The sequence below is a fragment of the Lethenteron reissneri genome, unplaced genomic scaffold, assembly GCF_015708825.2.
Source record: "Lethenteron reissneri isolate LAM-NWPU_2019-01 unplaced genomic scaffold, ASM1570882v1 scaffold_1846, whole genome shotgun sequence".
NCBI lineage: Eukaryota > Metazoa > Chordata > Hyperoartia > Petromyzontiformes > Petromyzontidae > Lethenteron > Lethenteron reissneri.
Genome location: NW_026891604.1, coordinates 73,186 through 96,864, shown reverse-complemented (window position 1 = coordinate 96,864; position 23,679 = coordinate 73,186). Strand labels below are relative to the sequence as shown.

Below are 23,679 nucleotides of genomic sequence, written 5' to 3'. Positions count from 1 at the left end.
CAGCACTTTCCTTCGTGATAGTATTTCACCATGAGAATGGTGCAAATACTGAATGTACCAATTATTTGATCTGATACGGGTTATGACCTTAAAACGTAATTGATTAACATGCAGTTTGATTTATCAATTCTGACAAGTAGGTGTAGATTAGACTGTAAACATTCTGGTTTTGACAGCTTGTTGTTTCTCATCCTTTAGGAAACTACACTGCAGCTACAGCAGCTATCGTATTGGGATGTGTCCTTGCACTGGTACTGTCTGCATTGATTCTCTCTCGACTTATCAGAAAAGGGAAATGGCTTACTTTGAAAAAAACATTGGAGCATTGTGGTAGGTATAGTGTTCCTTTATTAAGTAACAAAAAGGGATGAATCTATCAAATTGTATCCTTATGCTACCATGGCGACACCGCTGGAGATATTCCAGGTGCATTCTCTAAGTAATGGTATTCAGAGACTAACTGTTACATATTCTGATCATTGTTTATTGATATTTCTCACCATACATATTTTGGCACAAAAGAGTAAGTGTTCCCTATATTTGATTGTGAAAGTACACCGTACTCCATGTACTTTACTATCTCATACCGCAGACAGATAATCTCGAGACCAGAACTTAATGAGCCGTCTTGCATATGTTTCATTGTTGTATATTTTCAGCTACTGCAACGTCAATCTCAATGATACCTTGCATGACTCCAAATCATAAGTTCGTAATGCGTGCATATTCATGATCAGTAGTTTAGTCAACTGCATGAATTTCACTCCCAACTTTGCCAAAGAACTACCAGATGTTTTTAACAATGTGAATCGCTTTCACAACAAATGCAGACAACTCTTGATCAACCTCTAGTTCATCGCAGCTCACCTTGAGGGAAATGTTCATCACTCCAACAGACAAGGGCACCTCTACCAAACAGCCTCAGTGATTATGGTGAACAAGATAAAGTATAAATAGTAACATGATGCAGAATCTGCTGCAGAATCTGATACAAACTGACTCCAATAATGACTAAGAATATGTAGGTGAGAGAGCACTTCATGTATTGGAGACTATTAGATGAGAGTACAATTTGACTAATGTTTCCAATTGAAAACTTTTTAAAATGTTACTAACTTGCAAATCCAGATATTATGAAAATTTTAATTGTCTATCGTTCTGCCACTATCTACGACAGGTGTGTACTGGACATAAAATGTCTGTGACCCCCAATATATTTTGACATTTATATTTTACTTCAATAAATAATGTTTTTATAGGAAATGAATCCCTTGACCCTCAATATAAACATTTTGGCAGCACGTAGGCTTTCCCGACCAATATGAATATTATAAGATCTAATGTATCCTAATCGTAGGTGCGGGGAGGGACAACAAAATAAACATAAAAGCATTCCACTGAATGTTACTTGTGAATGACCCAACGAATAATGGGTACTGCATATTCTCTTAACATGATCCATTGTAATTTATATTACTACATTAAACCCCCTATGGTCTTGGCACCTGAAATGCTCACAATGATGACTTCATAATTACTCTTTTTAAGACTGAAACAGGAATACTTCTTCACAAATTTGTCTGATCACCTGATGAAGCTGGTTGTAATCACCAGCAAAACCTCATACTCAAATTGTAAATTTTGTGGGTTTAATCTCCAACATACCAGTGTGCTGGATTAGTAACCAATTGGCATGTTTTGTTTACGTGACAAACCTTGCTAATTGGTTGTGTCAGGTGGGGGGTTTAACGACACATTTATATATGCGCAATCTAACTCAAAATCATTTTATATGGACAGCTATATTTGACGACTATGAGCTGAGATTTTCCCACCTTTGACAAAAGATTTTAGAGGTTTCCCAAGGCCATATTTTTCAGCAACCTTTCTTCATTTAAAAACCACCTTCAAACATGTTCTCCCATGAACCGGTTAGACTTCTTACATGAGATTATATTTATTGTCTTCAGCACAATGCAGGCAACGACTTTGCTGCTTTCTTGGTCTGCAGGCTCACAGCACTCCGCCACACTTCTATTTTAGTCCTGTTTCCTACTGCTTACTTCTGGTTTAACACTAACGTTCAATAATACTTTTCATTCTGCAACTCTGCAACCAAATATTTGTTACATCTTCATAACAGTTGGAAAATGTTTGCAATATAGATGGCCTCTTTGAATTGAATATGGGTTCCAATGATTGAATGTTTTGCTCTGCTACCAGAAGTAAATTATCAACCATATCAACTGTTACACGTGAATCAGTGGTAACTTAATTTTATTGGATACATTTCACAGGCATTACCTATGGAAGGGATAATGATGAAAACGAAAAACTTGTTTCTGTTCGGTCAAATGGAGTTCAGGTAAAATCAACACAGCATGTTTTCACATTGACTCCAACCTTCATAATTAATCAGTGTGTAGGCTTACTCACAAGTATGCTGTGGGCTTCACCCCTCATTAATCAGATCCCGTGTTCTTCACCACAGGGGAGCCAAGAGAGTGGGACAATGCATCTCATCCGAGAGAACAAAGAGAATCTCAAGGCCTGGATCGGAGTAGATCCCTCACACCTCCTGGAGCATCTCAAGGACTATAAGTGGATTCCTCACCACGTTTACAACGCGGCCAGGAAGAGGCATGGAGATGAGTGTGTGAAGCTCATACTGGACCACTTCTTTAACAAAGGAGAGCCAGACTGTAAGATACTGTGGGAAGCACTCTACTTTGTGAGGAAGCACTATTTGCAGCTGTGGAGGTGGCTTCAGCACCAAGGTATGACCCACGTTAATTACAACAAGAGTTGTGTACTGGCAGTGAATTTATTTTGCATTTATTTTGTTACAATAAGCAAGGAATAAAATGAATTCATATGCTTGTATGCTGTACAGCTTTGCAGCATGTGATTGCCCTTGCAAATAATTAATCGGTGTTATGTTCCGTGCCGCAAAACAAGATGGCACACACCATGTGGCGTGTGACTGAACAACTTAATGTTAAACGCCATAATGCTTGAGCACAATTATAAACCCATCTCTGCTTCGCCTCTTTATTCTTTTAGCACAATTGTGGTAAAAGTGAATAGCAATTGAAAAAATACCCGTGACATTTATTCAAAGCTGTTAATCACAGGCGATGCAATGCAGTGCGTTCGAGAGAATAAGTCAGCTCTGAAGTTGTGGATCGGTAAGAACCCACAGCCTCTCCTACAGCATCTGAAGAGACAAAAATGTATCCCTAATGAACGCTTCACTAAAGCCATGGACATGAATGGCAGCGAGAAGTGTGCAGAGCTACTGCTCGACTACTTCATCAAGAGAGGCAATGATGATTGCCTCCAGCTGCTGATTTCTCTGCAAGCCGTGCAATATGAGTATCCTGAAGTCAAACAGTTCCTGAGCTCTCTTGGTAAGAAATTATTTTATATAAAATGCCTTATACCTTGATTTGAAGCTTTCGTGACTGCAGGAATCCATACTCTTTGGTTCTTACCGAAAGAACCAAAGAGTATGCCTTATACCTCTTTCATGTGAACTTTTGGAAATATAAACATTTGGAGTACAAGTGGACAGTCGTAACTCTGCCACAGCAACCCTGTAATCTTAACACATAGCTTTTCGCAGCAAACATTATGATTCATAATTGAATTGTGTTAGGCCACGGAATAATATCACCAAATCTGTGTCGTAAAGACTCGTGTACTCGCGATTAATACGCCAATCATTATTGATTAACCTCACTAATGAGTTGCAGAACAATCCTTAAGACCAAACTTATCAATTCGATTAACTTAATTAAAAATAGCAAACATCATCAAGACAAGATCCTAGAAGTTATACTCACAATGTCACCTTACACAGCTTTTTAAATAGGCACTAGCTGTACTACCCGGCTTCGCCCGGGACTTGTATCCACCACGGCCGGCCGCCTTTGTCTCCCCAGTGGCGATGTTAATACGCCACACCAGTTACTCGTTTGAGGCTGAGTCGACCTATGGGAGGTTCAAATAATCTTGACCGGTGGTGGCCATGAGCGGGAATCGAACTCGGTTCGCCGGGTTGGTAGCGCAGCGTAGCGTTAACCACTACACCCACCGCTCCTCACACACACAGACGCACAGACACACACACAGACACACGCAGACACACACAGACAGACACAGACAGACACACAGACACACAGACAGCACGCTAACCACTACACTACCGCTCCCCACACACCACACACGCACACACACAGACACACACACACAGACACACACACAGACACACACACACAGACACACACACACACAGACACACACACAGGCAGCACGCTAAGCACTACACTACCGTTCCCCCTACACACCACACACGCACACACACAGACACACACACAGACACACACACACAGACACACACAGAGACACACACACACAGACACACACACACAGACACACAGACACACACACACACAGACACACACACACAGACACACACACACAGACACACACACACAGATACACAGACACACACACACAGGCAGCACGCTAAGCACTACACTACCGTTCCCCCTACACACCACACACGCACACACACAGACACACACACACACAGACACACACACACAGACACAGGCAGCACGCTAAGCACTACACTACCGTTCCCCCTACACAACACACGCGCACACACACAGACACACACACACAGACACACAGACAGACACACACACACAGACACACACACAGACACACAGACACACACACACAGACACACACACACAGACACACAGACAGCACGCTAACCACTACACTTCCGCTCTCCACACACCACACACGCACACACACAGACACACACACAGACACATGCTAAGCACTACACTACCGTTCCCCCTACACAACACACGCGCACACACACAGACACACACACAGACACACACACACACAGACACACAGACAGACACACACACACAGACAGCACGCTAACCACTACACTACCGCTCCCCACACACCACACACGCACACACACAGACACACACACAGACACACACACACACACAGGCAGCACGCTAAGCACTACACTACCGTTCCCCCTACACAACACACGCGCACACACACAGACACACACACAGACACACACACACAGACACACAGACAGACACACACACACACAGACACACACACACAGATACACAGACACACACACACAGGCAGCACGCTAAGCACTACACTACCGTTCCCCCTACACACCACACACAACAACAACAACAACCGCCATTCGCCACTAAGTGGCGGTGACGTCACCACGATGCTTGTGCCAGGCCAAGTGCACCTTGAGGCCACGTGAAGTGTCGAAAGCCCGCTGGCAGGAGGTCACGGGGCAGACCCAGGTGCCACTGGTCGACTGACCGAGATGACCGAGATGACTGGCTGATGCACCACCTGTGCCCCCTACTGTGCCAACTTGCTGTGCTTTAGCCACCCGGCGCTCCGCTCGTTGTTGTGAGCGTCGCTCCTCCGCCCTCCGTTGTTGTTGGAGGGCGACTGCCTCCAACTGCCCAGTAGCGTCCTTCACGAGCCTCCTCCACTGAGGCCGATCTTGACACCGCTGGTACCAGTCATCGGCAAGTCCACTCAGCTCCACGTCCTCCTGTACCACATCACTCCATCTCTTCTCCAGCCCGTGCCGCGCCCGTCTAGCCCCCTCGATCCGGCCGAACAAAAGCTGTTTAGGCATGCGGTGGCTGGGCATGCGGGCTACATGACCCAGCCAACGCAGCCTTGCCTGCCGGAGGAGCTCACTGATGGGACTTTGCCCAGATCTTTCAAGGATTTGTGAGCTCCTCACACAATCCAGCCTGGTTAAACCCAGGATGGATCGTAGGCAGGCCAGCCTAAATGTTTCCAACCGGCGAAGATGCTCCACCAGGGGGGTCCACGTCTCGCAAGCGTAGAGAAGGGAGGGAATGACCGTGGCCGAGAAGACCTGAAGCTTCGTGCGGAGCGACAGACCAGGTAGCTTCCACACAGCGTTACGCAACCGATGAAAAGATATTGCCGCTCGACTGATTCGGAGTGAGACCTCTGCTGATAGACTGGAGCCGGTCATAAGCACACTGCCCAGGTATGGGAAACTCTCCACTCTCTCCACAACTGCCCCATCACCAATTGGGAGTTGTGGGGGTGGAGTGTCCGATGGTACAAAATACCCAGGCAGGTGCTTGGTTTTGGTGGGGCTGATGGTAAGGCCCCACCTCTTAGTGGCACGCTCCAGTCTCAGCAGCAGCGCCTCCAACTCCTCTTCTGAATGAGCAGCTATTACCAAATCATCGGCATACATAACGTGGTTGACCAATAGGGAGCCATCCCTTGATCGCACCCGGGCGTCGATCAGCCTCCCATTATATCTGTACCAAACGGAAATTCCCCCGGTACAGCTATTGAAGGCTTCACGAACTACGCGGTCAAAATAGATGTTAAATAATGTGGGAGCCAGAGGACATCCCTGTCGCACCCCAAGGTGTACAGGGAAAGGCTCCGACTCCCGGCCACGTAGTTTTACCCGGGCCCGCTCACCATCATGAAGGTCCTTAATGATCGTGAGCAGAGGGTCAGGGACTCCGAAAGCACGAAGAACAACCCAGAGTCCAGTCCTACTGATGGTATCATAGGCCTTGACCAGGTCAATAAAGCAGAGATGTAGGTCTTTTTGGAATTCCCTACACCTCTGCTGTAGCAGACGGACAGAAAATATGGCATCTGTGCAGGACCGCCCTTTCCTGAAACCGCATTGGGGCTCCGCAAGCCCCTCCTCAGCGTGCCTAGCAAGGCGATGTTGAATAATCCTTGCCAGGACCTTACCCGGCACACTGAGGAGTGAGATGCCCCTGTAGTTGTTACAGTCTGTGCGGTCCCCCTTCTTAAAGAGGGGGACCACCAGGGCATCCTTCCAGTCCTGCGGAACCCGTCCAGTGGTCCAGACTGTTGTTATGATGTCATATAGGGCAGTCTGTGCACAAACGCCACCCTCCCTCAGCATTTCGCTTGGGAGATCATCTCTGCCCGGTGCCTTCCCTGGTCTCAGACTCCGGATCGCCCTCAGTACTTCCTCAACAGCTGGAACCTCAGCCAGCCACTCACAGGGGGTGACCTCTTCCAATATTTGAGGCACCGCAGCCTCAGCAGGGTTATCCCCACTTTGTGCCATGATGTTTTCCTGGCTGAGAGAATTTCCCTCCCCCAGGACCTCACAGAAATGCTCAGCAAATCTGCAAACCTGTTCCTGGGGGTCGGAGATTGGATCACCGTTTTTTCCTCTAATGATGGTAATAGGTGTGGCGCTGCAGGTTACTTTTTTGATGGAGTTAAATAGTGATTTGTGATCACGGGCCACTGAGGCAGACTCCATCTCCTCAGCAACCCGCGACCACCACCCATCCTTACAACGCCTTACGGCTCTCCGAACTTCCGAGCGAAGGCTGCGGTAAACCTCCTCATTCTCTGACGTGGGATGCTGTAGGCGATGAGAGTGGGCCTGTCGCTTTTTCTCAATTAACCTGAACACCTCCTCTGTCAGCCAGGGTTTCTGGGGAGGTCTGGACCGCGTACCCAAAGCAGCCATTGCAGCTGCATGAGTCACAGTCCTAAACCTCGCCCATTTACCCTCGACATCAGGTGGAGTGGGGGACGATGCCAACCCCAGCTGCAAGCGATGATGAAATTCTCGCTTGCAACTTTCATCAGCTAACTGAGACCAGGCCACTTTTGGTTGGAATGGGATCCTGGGTGTACACCCACCACCGGAGTGGAAGAAAGGCAGGCGCATCTTACAGATGACTAGTCGATGGTCAGAGGACAGATCAGCTCCACGGTAGGTCCTGGTGTCAAGGACATGGGTTCGCATCCGCTGGTCCGTCACTATGTAGTCCAGCAGATGTTCTTGCTTGGACCCGGCATGTATCCATGATGTTGTGTGGATGCGCCGATGCCGGAAGAGCGTGTTGGTAATTACAAGCCCATGGGCTGCACAAAAATCTAGCAGCCTCCTACCGTTATTATTGAGCTGATCTGGCCCATGCCTTCCAATCACTCCAGACCAGGTGTCAGCATCATGACCAACTCGGGCATTGAAGTCACCCAACAAGATGACTCTGTCCCGAGTGGCCACTTTAGCCAGCACCTGTGACAGGAGGTCATAGAAAGCGTCTGACTCATCGGCTTTGCTTGCATCCCTCCACGGATGTTCGTCTTCGGTGGGGGCATAAGTAACCACGACCACCACTCCTCGCCTCTGGTTGATGGGAAGGCGAGCCCAAAGTATCCTGGGGCTTACAGCTTCCCACACCTCACCGCCACGCTCCCACGCCCCCTTCATTCTTTTGTTCAGAAGAAGAGCCACACCCTGTTGTTTGGCAGTCTCCTGCCCCGAGTAGAGGACTGTCCACCCCTCATGGTGGCAGGAGCCAGAACCGGTCCACCGGACCTCCTGAATGCCACAGAGATCCAGGCGGTACCGGTCCAGCTCCCGACAGAGGAGTGGCAGCCTCTCCTCCGCAGTGAGCGTTCGAACATTCCACGTGGCCATCCGCAATGGTTTTTTGTTGTTTCTGGAGGAGCCCCGAGGGTGAAAATTCAATCTCCTGGCTCCGCCAAATGGGGTTTGGCCAGGAGACGTCATAAAAGCCTGACCCCCCGGGGCCTCCGGCACAAGCTTATTTGTTACAGATTTATGTTTAATTCGTGGTTTAGTGGTAATGAATTGAAGGTGGAGGGGTTACCAGCCCCTCACACCCGTCCAGAGCCCCCGTTTAGCCACTGTGGTGGTCACAGACGCCATGAGGGGAGAGGCCAATGGGCATTGGCCCTCCCCCCACAGCACTGCCCACGACAGTGTTGCCCGTCCGGCACCGCGAGGAGGTAGGAGGTTGTTTTGCCGGACACACCACACACGCACACACACAGACACACACACACACAGACACACACACACAGACACAGGCAGCACGCTAAGCACTACACTACCGTTCCCCCTACACAACACACGCGCACACACACAGACACACACACACAGACACACAGACAGACACACACACACAGACACACACACAGACACACAGACACACACACACAGACACACACACACAGACACACAGACAGCACGCTAACCACTACACTACCGCTCCCCACACACCACACACGCACACACACAGACACACACACAGACACACACACACACACAGGCAGCACGCTAAGCACTACACTACCGTTCCCCCTACACAACACACGCGCACACACACAGACACACACACAGACACACACACACAGACACACAGACAGACACACACACACAGACACACACACACAGACACACAGACACAGGCAGCACGCTAAGCACTACACTACCGTTCCCCCTACACAACACACGCGCACACACACAGACACACACACACACAGACACACAGACAGACACACACAGACACACACACACAGACACACACACACAGACACACAGACACAGGCAGCACGCTAAGCACTACACTACCGTTCCCCCTACACAACACACGCGCACACACACAGACACACACACAGACACACACACACAGACACACAGACAGACACACACACACAGACACACACACACAGACACACAGACACAGGCAGCACGCTAAGCACTACACTACCGTTCCCCCTACACAACACACGCGCGCGCGTCCATAGGTACACATACACGCGCTTGCTGCAGACACACACATACACACACATACATACACGCACATACACACAAACACATACACACACATGCATACACACAGACATACACATACATACAAACACACACATACATACACACAAACACATACACAATACACACACACATACATACAGACACACACATACATACACACAAACACATACAGACACATACATACACACATACACACAGACAGCACGCTAACCACTACACTACGGCTCCCCACACACGCACACACACAGACACACACACAGACACACACACAGACACACACACACAGACACAAACACACAGACACACACACAGGCAGCACGCTAAGCACTACACTACCGTTCCCCCTACACACCACACACGCACACACACAGACACACACACGCACACACACAGACACACACACACAGACACACAGACAGACACACACACAGACACACACACAGACACACACACACAGACACACACACACAGACACACAGACAGCACGCTAACCACTACACTACCGCTCCCCACACACCACACACGCACACACACAGACACACACACAGACACACACACACAGACACAGACAGCACGCTAACCACTACACTACCGCTCCCCACACACCACACACACACACACAGACACACACACAGACACACACACACAGACACACAGACACACACACACAGACACACACACAGGCAGCACGCTAAGCACTACACTACCGTTCCCCCTACACAACACACGCGCACACACACAGACACACACACAGACACACACACACAGACACACAGACAGACACACACACACAGACACACAGACAGCACGCTAACCACTACACTACCGCTCCCCACACACCACACACGCACACACACAGACACACACACAGACACACACACACAGGCAGCACGCTAAGCACTACACTACCGTTCCCCCTACACAACACACGCGCACACACACAGACACACACACAGACACACACACACAGACACACAGACAGACACACACACACAGACACACACACAGACACACAGACACAGGCAGCACGCTAAGCACTACACTACCGTTCCCCCTACACAACACACGCGCACACACACAGACACACACACAGACACACACACACAGACACACACACAGACACACACACACAGACACACAGACAGACACACACACACAGACACACACACACAGACACACAGACACACAGACACAGGCAGCACGCTAAGCACTACACTACCGTTCCCCCTACACGTCCATAGGTACACATACACGCGCTTGCTGCAGACACACACATACACACACATACATACACGCACATACACATACACACAAACACATACACACACATACACACACATGCATACACACAGACATACACATACATACAAACACACACATACATACACACAAACACATACACAATACACAACAACAACAACAACAACCGCCATTCGCCACTAAGTGGCGGTGACGTCACCACGATGCTTGTGCCAGGCCAAGTGCACCTTGAGGCCACGTGAAGTGTCGAAAGCCCGCTGGCAGGAGGTCACGGGGCAGACCCAGGTGCCACTGGTCGACTGACCGAGATGACCGAGATGACTGGCTGATGCACCACCTGTGCCCCCTACTGTGCCAACTTGCTGTGCTTTAGCCACCCGGCGCTCCGCTCGTTGTTGTGAGCGTCGCTCCTCCGCCCTCCGTTGTTGTTGGAGGGCGACTGCCTCCAACTGCCCAGTAGCGTCCTTCACGAGCCTCCTCCACTGAGGCCGATCTTGACACCGCTGGTACCAGTCATCGGCAAGTCCACTCAGCTCCACGTCCTCCTGTACCACATCACTCCATCTCTTCTCCAGCCCGTGCCGCGCCCGTCTAGCCCCCTCGATCCGGCCGAACAAAAGCTGTTTAGGCATGCGGTGGCTGGGCATGCGGGCTACATGACCCAGCCAACGCAGCCTTGCCTGCCGGAGGAGCTCACTGATGGGACTTTGCCCAGATCTTTCAAGGATTTGTGAGCTCCTCACACAATCCAGCCTGGTTAAACCCAGGATGGATCGTAGGCAGGCCAGCCTAAATGTTTCCAACCGGCGAAGATGCTCCACCAGGGGGGTCCACGTCTCGCAAGCGTAGAGAAGGGAGGGAATGACCGTGGCCGAGAAGACCTGAAGCTTCGTGCGGAGCGACAGACCAGGTAGCTTCCACACAGCGTTACGCAACCGATGAAAAGATATTGCCGCTCGACTGATTCGGAGTGAGACCTCTGCTGATAGACTGGAGCCGGTCATAAGCACACTGCCCAGGTATGGGAAACTCTCCACTCTCTCCACAACTGCCCCATCACCAATTGGGAGTTGTGGGGGTGGAGTGTCCGATGGTACAAAATACCCAGGCAGGTGCTTGGTTTTGGTGGGACTGATGGTAAGGCCCCACCTCTTAGTGGCACGCTCCAGTCTCAGCAGCAGCGCCTCCAACTCCTCTTCTGAATGAGCAGCTATTACCAAATCATCGGCATACATAACGTGGTTGACCAATAGGGAGCCATCCCTTGATCGCACCCGGGCGTCGATCAGCCTCCCATTATATCTGTACCAAACGGAAATTCCCCCGGTACAGCTATTGAAGGCTTCACGAACTACGCGGTCAAAATAGATGTTAAATAATGTGGGAGCCAGAGGACATCCCTGTCGCACCCCAAGGTGTACAGGGAAAGGCTCCGACTCCCGGCCACGTAGTTTTACCCGGGCCCGCTCACCATCATGAAGGTCCTTAATGATCGTGAGCAGAGGGTCAGGGACTCCGAAAGCACGAAGAACAACCCAGAGTCCAGTCCTACTGATGGTATCATAGGCCTTGACCAGGTCAATAAAGCAGAGATGTAGGTCTTTTTGGAATTCCCTACACCTCTGCTGTAGCAGACGGACAGAAAATATGGCATCTGTGCAGGACCGCCCTTTCCTGAAACCGCATTGGGGCTCCGCAAGCCCCTCCTCAGCGTGCCTAGCAAGGCGATGTTGAATAATCCTTGCCAGGACCTTACCCGGCACACTGAGGAGTGAGATGCCCCTGTAGTTGTTACAGTCTGTGCGGTCCCCCTTCTTAAAGAGGGGGACCACCAGGGCATCCTTCCAGTCCTGCGGAACCCGTCCAGTAGTCCAGACTGTTGTTATGATGTCATATAGGGCAGTCTGTGCACAAACGCCACCCTCCCTCAGCATTTCGCTTGGGAGATCATCTCTGCCCGGTGCCTTCCCTGGTCTCAGACTCCGGATCGCCCTCAGTACTTCCTCAACAGCTGGAACCTCAGCCAGCCACTCACAGGGGGTGACCTCTTCCAATATTTGAGGCACCGCAGCCTCAGCAGGGTTATCCCCACTTTGTGCCATGATGTTTTCGTGGCTGAGAGAATTTCCCTCCCCCAGGACCTCACAGAAATGCTCAGCAAATCTGCAAACCTGTTCCTGGGGGTCGGAGATTGGATCACCGTTTTTTCCTCTAATGATGGTAATAGGTGTGGCGCTGCAGGTTACTTTTTTGATGGAGTTAAATAGTGATTTGTGATCACGGGCCACTGAGGCAGACTCCATCTCCTCAGCAACCCGCGACCACCACCCATCCTTACAACGCCTTACGGCTCTCCGAACTTCCGAGCGAAGGCTGCGGTAAACCTCCTCATTCTCTGACGTGGGATGCTGTAGGCGATGAGAGTGGGCCTGTCGCTTTTTCTCAATTAACCTGAACACCTCCTCTGTCAGCCAGGGTTTCTGGGGAGGTCTGGACCGCGTACCCAAAGCAGCCATTGCAGCTGCATGAGTCACAGTCCTAAACCTCGCCCATTTACCCTCGACATCAGGTGGAGTGGGGGACGATGCCAACCCCAGCTGCAAGCGATGATGAAATTCTCGCTTGCAACTTTCATCAGCTAACTGAGACCAGGCCACTTTTGGTTGGAATGGGATCCTGGGTGTACACCCACCACCGGAGTGGAAGAAAGGCAGGCGCATCTTACAGATGACTAGTCGATGGTCAGAGGACAGATCAGCTCCACGGTAGGTCCTGGTGTCAAGGACATGGGTTCGCATCCGCTGGTCCGTCACTATGTAGTCCAGCAGATGTTCTTGCTTGGACCCGGCATGTATCCATGATGTTGTGTGGATGCGCCGATGCCGGAAGAGCGTGTTGGTAATTACAAGCCCATGGGCTGCACAAAAATCTAGCAGCCTCCTACCGTTATTATTGAGCTGATCTGGCCCATGCCTTCCAATCACTCCAGACCAGGTGTCAGCATCATGACCAACTCGGGCATTGAAGTCACCCAACAAGATGACTCTGTCCCGAGTGGCCACTTTAGCCAGCACCTGTGACAGGAGGTCATAGAAAGCGTCTGACTCATCGGCTTTGCTTGCATCCCTCCACGGATGTTCGTCTTCGGTGGGGGCATAAGTAACCACGACCACCACTCCTCGCCTCTGGTTGATGGGAAGGCGAGCCCAAAGTATCCTGGGGCTTACAGCTTCCCACACCTCACCGCCACGCTCCCACGCCCCCTTCATTCTTTTGTTCAGAAGAAGAGCCACACCCTGTTGTTTGGCAGTCTCCTGCCCCGAGTAGAGGACTGTCCACCCCTCATGGTGGCAGGAGCCAGAACCGGTCCACCGGACCTCCTGAATGCCACAGAGATCCAGGCGGTACCGGTCCAGCTCCCGACAGAGGAGTGGCAGCCTCTCCTCCGCAGTGAGCGTTCGAACATTCCACGTGGCCATCCGCAATGGTTTTTTGTTGTTTCTGGAGGAGCCCCGAGGGTGAAAATTCAATCTCCTGGCTCCGCCAAATGGGGTTTGGCCAGGAGACGTCATAAAAGCCTGACCCCCCGGGGCCTCCGGCACAAGCTTATTTGTTACAGGTTTATGTTTAATTCGTGGTTTAGTGGTAATGAATTGAAGGTGGAGGGGTTACCAGCCCCTCACACCCGTCCAGAGCCCCCGTTTAGCCACTGTGGTGGTCACAGACGCCATGAGGGGAGAGGCCAATGGGCATTGGCCCTCCCCCCACAGCACTGCCCACGACAGTGTTGCCCGTCCGGCACCGCGAGGAGGTAGGAGGTTGTTTTGCCGGACACACAATACACACACACATACATACAGACACACACATACATACACACAAACACATACAGACACATACATACACACATACATACAGACACACAGACATACACATAAACACATACACACATAGTCATGACCCGGCTTTGCCCGGGACTTGTATCCACCACGCCCGGCCGCCTTTGTCTCCCCAGTGGCGATGTTGATACGCCACACCAGTTACTCGTTTTGAGGCTGAGTCCCTCCCTCGCCACTCTCCCTCCCTCGCCACTCTGCCTCCCTCGCCACTCTGTAGAGGACGTGAAATTTGTATGAATTTACCTCAGAGTGGCGTGTTGGGTGTCGAGGCCTAGCACCGTGCAGAGCCTCCCGCCTTGCCTGATTTTCCCACCCGGCGAACGCTGGGTACGGGTGCCGGCCCCCCCCCCCCCCCCCGCGCTATTAAAAATGGCGTCCACCCCGCGGCGAAAAGTTGCTACTCGTTGCCAGGGGCAACCGCCGTCCAATGAAAGCGGCGAAGGCGTCGTTAGCTGTTGCCAGGGGCAACCGCCGTCCAATGAAAGTGCGTATGGTCCGAAATCCACACACACATACACAGACAGACAGACATGCACGATTTTATATATATAGATAATGACCATAAGAGGTTTTTGGGTTAGATCACGTAAATATAAATGTGCTGTTAAACCCACCACCTTTAAATTTCGATTTAAAGCTTTCGTGACTGCAAGGATTCATCTTCTTGGTTCTTTCGGTAAAGTCACGTAGAAGGGAAGTAATAAAATAATAAAAATAAAACATAATAAAATCAAATAATTCGGCTACAACGCAAGCAGCCGTCTTCAGGTGAAGGCTTCACCTGAAGACGGCTGCTTGCGTTGTAGCCGAAACGTCGTGAGAATTATTTGATTTTATTATGTTTTATTTTTATTATTTTATTACCACCACCACCTGATACAGCCAATTTAGTAAGGTTTGTCACGTAAACAAAACATGCCAATTCGTAACAAGTTCAGCACACCGGTGTGTTGAAGGATAAACCCACAACATTATACGTATTATGCAGTACAGTACTGTTTGTGGATGTTTGGTTATCCATAGATCCTCGGCAGTTTTGATTATTTGGTTGAATAATGGAGCAATGCCACAAAGTTTACTTTAAGAACGTGGCAGTGTTATCTAAACTATTTATTTTATTTGCTAAAATAACTGATGGGCTCTCTGAGATTGAGAAAATGTACATAATACATATTTGAGCTAATAAGTTAAGTGCGGCTTGAAAGTATATACATGTGTAAATCCGGTGTAATATTCAACAAAAACTGTTATACCAAATTTAACACTTAGTTTCAAGCGTTAGTGACCATATAATGCTATCCTACTGCAGGCTAGTATATTATTGAGTAAATATTAACCTCCATAATAGATGTGTTTTAGTGTTAGATCGCATAAATATATAAATGTGTCATTAAACCTGCCACCTCCCGACACAGCCAAGCTTTTAACCTGTTGAGACAGTGCTTAGCTACACATTTATTTTAGTTCTGTTTTGCTTCTGTTTAGCACAAACTTGCTGTAACTGTCTAGAGGTGAGGTTCCCTTGTTCGTTGAGAATGCTCTACTCTCCAGAAAAACAATTCCCTGTCCTTGTTGTGGAAGATGGACAACGTCATGAGTCTTTCTGGAAGTGATGGCTACAGATATCGATTTCATGAGTGTGGGACATTTGGTATAGTCCTAACATACAGACAATGATCACAAGAGACAATAGCGTCCACAACAGGGCATTGGGAGCCTTGGTAATGTGGGTTACTCGAGGCAGATGAGACTCAGAGACCAATAGAACCTGAACAAAATGGAAAAGGAGCAGTTACCATATGATGCCGTGTTCCAGCAACCACACCATGATAGTGACGACAAACATTACTTCTAGTTTGAAAATAAGATGATGTTGGCATTTGATCACAAATGTATGAAAATTATTCTAGAAATGTAATGACAAGATAGCATAAGCAATGCATAAGTTCGGAAGAGAACATGACCGGTAAGCAGTTTAGATATCGTTAAATACGTTTGTGCTGGGTGGGACGTGTGTACACAATGGGTCATGGCCAATCGTTGAGACAGGCATTGGAGTGGTCTCCAGAAGTGCAACAACAAAGGGGGAGACCTAAGAGTAGATAGTGAGCAGATCTTGAGGTCAGGTAACAATTGTACAGCAACTGCATGATCTGGCAGAATGTAGAATGTACTGGGGATGCGAGGTAGCATGATGAAGACATATTGATCTTTACTGCAATTGTTCAACCTCAATTCCTGTTCATGTCTGTAGAGTATGTTATCAAGTTTGTAATGTAAATGTCCTCCTTCACTCTCATCTCAGTGTCTTACATTCTGTGTCTAGCATCATTATTATTCGGTTCTAATAATGTAATTTGCTGCTATAAAATGAGAAAATACTATTTAACCACACCAACTGTCCACTTGAATCAATGGTAAGCTAGTACTATTATATGTATTCACAGGTAGTACCAAAACAAAGAGCAATGGAATCAGTGTGCCACGTGTTGATGTGGTGTCCAATGGAGTTCAGGTAAACTAGATGCAGTTTGCATGCACATTGAACATACTCTTCATTTGTTTAGTATCTATGCTTAGGATGAAATATGCTTTGGGATCCATTGCACATAGAAAAAAAACGTAACTCCCTTGTTCTCTAATTCATGACCTCCATCAGAGTGACACATTGAAACTCATCAAAGAAAACAAGGAGAATTTCAAGGAATGGATTGGAGCGGATATATCGCACTTCCTGAAATATGTTGACGACTCACATTCTATTCCACACGAAGTTTACCAAGCAGCCAAAAACAAACATTGGGAGGAATGTGTGGAGGTCCTACTAGATCACTTCTTTAATCAAGAAGAGACGGCGTTGTGGGAACTGTGGACAGTTCTCTACCATGTGAAGAGGAACTACGAGCCACTAAGGAGCTGGTTTCAGAAGCACGGTATGACCCACATTAATAATACATCCTGCATATGCACAGGTACTGTACAACATTCCAATGTTAATTTTAAAAATGGTTGAATGCCGTAATTAACATATGTTGCGTGTTCCTTTATTCTGTTGGCACATTTTGGAATAGCAGGATAGTAAAACTAAAATACAATGCATTTGAAAAGAGAAATCTAAATGCATTCAAAACTCTGTCACAGGTGAGTCTGTACGGTCCATTGAAGAGAAAAAGTTGGATCTGAAGTTGTGGGTCGCTAGAGACCCCCGACATCTGCTGCTGCAGCTGATGAGTCAAGGACGAATTCTTCCTAATAGGATCTTCGCTCAAACCAAGGGCATGGATGCCGATGAGAAGTCTGCAGAGGCACTGCTCAACTACTTCATATACAGAGGCAATGACGACTGCCTCCAGCTGCTGTTTGCTCTGCAAGCCGTGCAGGACGAGTATCCTGAAGTCACGCAGTGGCTGGGCTCTCTTGGTGAGAAATTACTACATTTCAAAGCTTTCTTGCTTTTTTATGTAAAGAACTGCCAATATGAACACTGGGTGACCAAGTGGTCAGCACACTCACGAAGGAGTCGGGTTGCAATGAGTTGACAGTTTTAACCCTGCTACTATAGCCCTGTAATCGATTTCTATGAGGCATCATCAGCTATATTCTATCCACTGCTGAATGAAGGCATCCCCAAGCCGCTGTTAATCCACATAGTATTTTTTTACAATCCATATAGCTCCAGAACCTTAGCCAATTTAACTCTTCCAACTCGACGGTGTGCACACCCTTCGGTGTATACCCTCCTCTGTCTGCCAATCCATCACTCGTCTCCACCACCGGGCTCCCAATCCTCCTAGCGACCTGTCCCAACAAAGCCCAATTAATTTTCTTAGCAGTCAAAGACATCACATTTTCAATGATTGGCTACTTATGGTCCGAAAGAAGTTCAACATACATGCATACATGTGTGCCACTTTCTGTCTATCACTCTAATTCCAAATGTGCACTTTTCCATTTTTCTTTGGACATTTTCCAGTGTTTGTTCCTTATTCCTTGTCAACCTCCATGTATATTATCCATGCCATGTCAGGTAATGTACAATTAATTAAATTGTTATTCTTCAGGAAAATGAGTGCTACTTTTCATGATCAAGTTCAGTTTTCCAAAAGCACTCCAACCTCCTCTTGTCCACCTCTAAGGCTGAAACAGCATTGACTTTGTCTCTTTTTACTGCAGTGTTTTTCCAAAGGCTTTGCAAGAAGACCACTTTGTTTCTGAACAAGTATACCAACTTTTCGCTGATAGAAAAAATCCAATCCCACAAATTGGAGCTGATCGATGCACTGCACTCCAACGTGATACCCCTGCTGTCGCAACTACAGAGCCGAAAGATATTCACTGACATCAATCTGCAGGTATGGCCCTGGTCTGGTGTAGTAATTGAAGGGTGATCAAGATCAAATTGAAAATGTTAAATTACAAGGTGCGAGAGAGTAGGATGGTGTGCAGTCTGTCCTTAACATGAAGATACGACGGCCCTCATTAACATGTTCCATGTAGGTGATCCAAGTATTCTATGAAAATGTCTAACTTTTGTCCTCGGAAGTATTTCAATATAAAAAATAACATCACATTCCTATCTAGAGAATAAAAATACCTCACACAGCACATGATGTGTAACGTCCTGAGATAAACCATCGCATGATAACGTTATTGGGAGCAATGGGGAGGTGCACGCGCATTGGCCACGAGGCCAGATGCAAGGTTAAGCCGTTTGGCACTAGCTGCCTGCAACCTTATGGTGACTCTTTAATCAATTTGGCCAACATCCTTCAAGACGAGTCCATAATAGCAGCAAAACTTTGTACTAAACTCATGTTCACATTGAGTCATCTTGCTGAAAGTTTTTGTGCCCCCACTTTACAAGACGAACAGAATCAATAAATTTCGATTTAAAGCTTTCGTGACTGCAGGGATTCATCTTCTTGGTTCTTTCGGTAAAGTCACGTAGAAGGGAAGTAATAAAATAATAAAAATAAAACATAATAAAATAATTCTCACGACGTTTCGGCCACAACGCAAGCAGCCGTCCTCAGGTGAAGACCAGGTCTGTCGGGGAGACAGCGTCTGAATGAAACACCACCACGCTTGGAGCGTCTATTTAAGCTGGGTTGGAAGGGGGGAAGTGCGCCTTGACAAAATAATTTGCATATCAAGAGGAATTTAGCATATTTATGGGAAATGCAGGAATGTGAATAGTACTACTTGTGAAATGCGTAGGTGGGCGGGGGGTTTTCAAAGTCATATTATGCCCGTGCATTATGCAGGATTAGCAGCATCAAAGGGAGGGGATAGGGGTAGCATTAATAAAGGGAAGGAATGTTAATAGTATGTAGCTGCAGTAACTAAACAACCACGTAAAAAACTAAAGTATAAACTACATAGTATCATCAGTATACTAAATATACTCTCAATAAGCTGAGCTACTAACAGTAAGTAATGCATTACAATTCTATGTCGCAAAAAATATAATATGCTTCCAGCTAAACTTTTTTCCCTTACATCACACGGGTCTATCCCGTACTATATGCTGCCATAGATAAACCCAACATTAAATTACACACTGTATTACTATATACCATCCTATACCTTAGAATAATACATAGTGTAATATTACACTATGTATTATTCTGTCCACCCTACTGTATATCACACTGCTGTATATTCACTATACAATTATGATACTATATATTGCCTTATACATTGTATTAAACATTACAATTTTATACTATTTATTATTATACAATCTGCTATACACTATACCATTGACCGTCGAGTGAAAGATACTAAGAGGAAGCAACGAAATATGTCAATGGAAGAGTGGTAGTAGGAGACTTGCAGCGGAGCAAAGAATCCATTCCCTGCGGAGAACACAAGATATATGGTCATGCCAGTGAGTGGACTGCAGTCTGAAAGTCACCGTAAACGTGAACACAATCAGTTAAGATCCGGATCTTAACTGATTGTGTTCACGTTTACGGTCAATGGTATAGTGTATAGCGGTGTATAGCGGTGTATAGCGGTGTGTGTATAGTGTATAGCAGATTGTATAATAATAAATAGTATAAAATTGTAATGTACTAATCACATTCCTGCATTTCCCATAAATATGCAAAATTCCTCTTGATATGCAAATGATTTTGTCAAGGCGCACTTTCCCCCCTTCCAACCCAGCTTAAATAGACGCTCCAAGCGTGGTGGTGTTTCATTCAGACGCTGTCTCCCCGACAGACCTGGTCTTCACCTGAGGACGGCTGCTTGCGTTGTGGCCGAAATGTCGTGAGAATTATTATATTATGTTTTATTTTTATTATTTTATTACTTCCCTTCTACGTGACTTTACCGAAAGAACCAAGAAGACAGAATCAATAAGTTAAAGCTTTACACCTTTAGTTGGATAATGTTAACATCATCAACAGATTGTGTTATCGATGCACAAGCATCAAGCGAAGTCAAACCTTTGCCATTTAACTGAAACACACACAGAGTAGACTGGCAGTGGGTCTAAACAGTGGGTCTGAAAATGTACCAAATGCCTGGAACATCGCTCTGTTCTAAGCAACACGCTTTGTGACTGTGTCTGTGTAGGAAGCGAAAGAAAGGGAGCAATGGCAAGGCAGCAAGAAGGCGACTGAATACCTGCTGGAGCTTGTTTTGGTGAAAAGACAACAAAAGGTCAAGCAGTTCTGGGTGGTGCTGTGGGAACTCAGGACAACCTGCCCACACCTGGAGGGCATTTTTGAGCAATTCTAATTATGGAGCAGGGAAAGGTGGTGCAGTAGTTAGAGCACCTCGATACCCACGGAATTTTTGAACCCAATGTTGTTCAAATCTTTTTTCTCGCATGACCTGTCTGTGGAATTCCCCACCATCTTCTATTGTCTCAAGTTGTTGTAAAAACCTTGATCAATCCATCATGAGAGTTTTTGTACCCTCACATTACAAAAAGACCAATCACATCTTATTAACTCCAATCTATTGCACCTTCAGCAGTGCAGTGTGTTGCTGGCCAATTGTCTTTTCAGAGAATTCTTATCTTTTTGTGCCTTTTGTGTTGTCTTTTAATTTTAAAATGATGGTTGTCAATTAGATTTTTGATCAAATGGAGCATTAGGTAAGATGAAACATAAGTTAACATTGCACATTTGGAATGTTCAGCTTTGCATTTCCAATGCATTTTGTTTAACCAGGTGAGAACTTACGAGACCAGAATGAGTCTCATTTGCAAGAGTGACTTCGGTCACCAAAATGGCAAACACAATAAAATAAAACAACCACAACAGTGAAGCAAACATAAATTCGTGCAAAAAGAAATGTGTTACAGAAAAGAAAATGCATAAATATAAATTGATATTGAATTAAAAACATTTCCAATCATAAAATTAGCTCAGATAAATCACTGTTAAAACCAAATTGTAAAGTTAAGTTACAAAAACATTGATTTAGGATGTAATCAGATCTGTATCAATTATATTTACAAGTGAAGTTTTCATACAGAATCGACAGCTCCAAATCAAATTGTGCTTGAGATAGACAAATAACCAATTACATTTTGAAGCAGTGGAATTCATAACATTGACTAATATTAACTGTCCTATCACTATGGGATGGAGTGTTGCCCCTTGCAAGTGTGAATTTTCTCCAGGTACTCCAGTTTCCCACCACATGCATGAACATTCATTAATTCTCTAAAAACATTCATCTTTGTCCCTGTATTTGTGAAATATACAGCATTGTGGGATGCAGTTGCATAAAGGATGCTATTTGTATAATCATTATTACTAGTAATTCCATGAATTTAGGGCATTACATTTTTGTCATATGTTTAACTTCGGTGTTGTGGGGCACCTTTGACTTTGATCTTCTGATTATTCATGGTGGGAGGAAGTGACTATTAAGTCTGGTTCACAACTGCTTCTACAACTATTGCGACTTAATGATTGTAACAGTCCTTGTAAAATAATCACAAAACGCCTTTGTCCTCACCATATCGACCATTAATATTAAACAATTACAGATCGTTTGTGGGAGGGCGGGCAAAAACCCCACATCGCCGTGCTTATGGTGATGGTGCATGGCTTGGAGGCGTACTAGGTGTAAATATCCCGGGTTGTTGAATATGTAGTTTTTGAAACCAGCTTTATTGGGGTGTAACTCATTCTGAGTCCTTTAAAGCTTCAACGCAAAACACGCCTCAGCTTTTGCTGTGAGCAGGTTCTGAGCATTTACTCCTAGTAGAAACATTCGTTTAGATCATTTATATTATTTTGCTGCTAACAGGACCCTGCGGGGTGGGCTGGTAGGAATAATACTAATACCGGTACAGGGATATCGACCGGGTATAGAGGAGTTAAAAAGAAAATGATTTGTGCATGGGGGGTGAGCGATGACGTCCACACCCCCCTCCCCACTGACTCGCGCGCCCACAGAGCAATGACGTCAACACCCCCCTCCCCACTGACTCGCGAGCCCACAGAGCAATGACGTCAACACCCCCCTCCCCACTGACTCGCGAGCCCACGGAGCAATGACGTCAACACCCCCCTCCCCACTGACTCGCGCGCCCACAGAGCGATGACGTCAACACCCCCCTCCCCACTGACTCGCGCGCCCACAGAGCAAAGGATTGCAACAGGCGATGTCATTGGCTGCGCCGGATGCGGCGGCCATCTTGTTTAGTTCATTTAGTTCACGGATCGCAGGGGGAGCGGGCGGCCATCTTGTTTAGTTCATTTAGTTCACGGATCGCAGGGGGAGCGGGCGGCCATCTTGTCAGACAGAGGGACGGCCTCGCTAAGC

General features: G+C 47.1%; 1 protein-coding gene across 1 annotated transcript in view; it reads left to right on the top strand.

Moving 5' to 3' along the window:
* The window catches only part of LOC133339360 (uncharacterized), a 58,336-nt gene extending 35,287 nt beyond the window's left edge, over positions 1 to 23,049 (top strand). The window contains exons 6-14 of the mRNA XM_061547493.1: positions 199 to 330; positions 2,298 to 2,365; positions 2,492 to 2,777; positions 3,135 to 3,410; positions 17,331 to 17,398; positions 17,543 to 17,816; positions 18,025 to 18,303; positions 19,057 to 19,235; positions 21,469 to 23,049. Of these exons, the coding sequence (XP_061403477.1) occupies positions 199 to 330; positions 2,298 to 2,365; positions 2,492 to 2,777; positions 3,135 to 3,410; positions 17,331 to 17,398; positions 17,543 to 17,816; positions 18,025 to 18,303; positions 19,057 to 19,235; positions 21,469 to 21,633 (1,727 nt within the window). The 3' untranslated portion in view covers positions 21,634 to 23,049. The remainder of the gene's footprint in view (positions 1 to 198; positions 331 to 2,297; positions 2,366 to 2,491; positions 2,778 to 3,134; positions 3,411 to 17,330; positions 17,399 to 17,542; positions 17,817 to 18,024; positions 18,304 to 19,056; positions 19,236 to 21,468) is intronic.
* Positions 23,050 to 23,679: the final 630 nt, after the last annotated feature.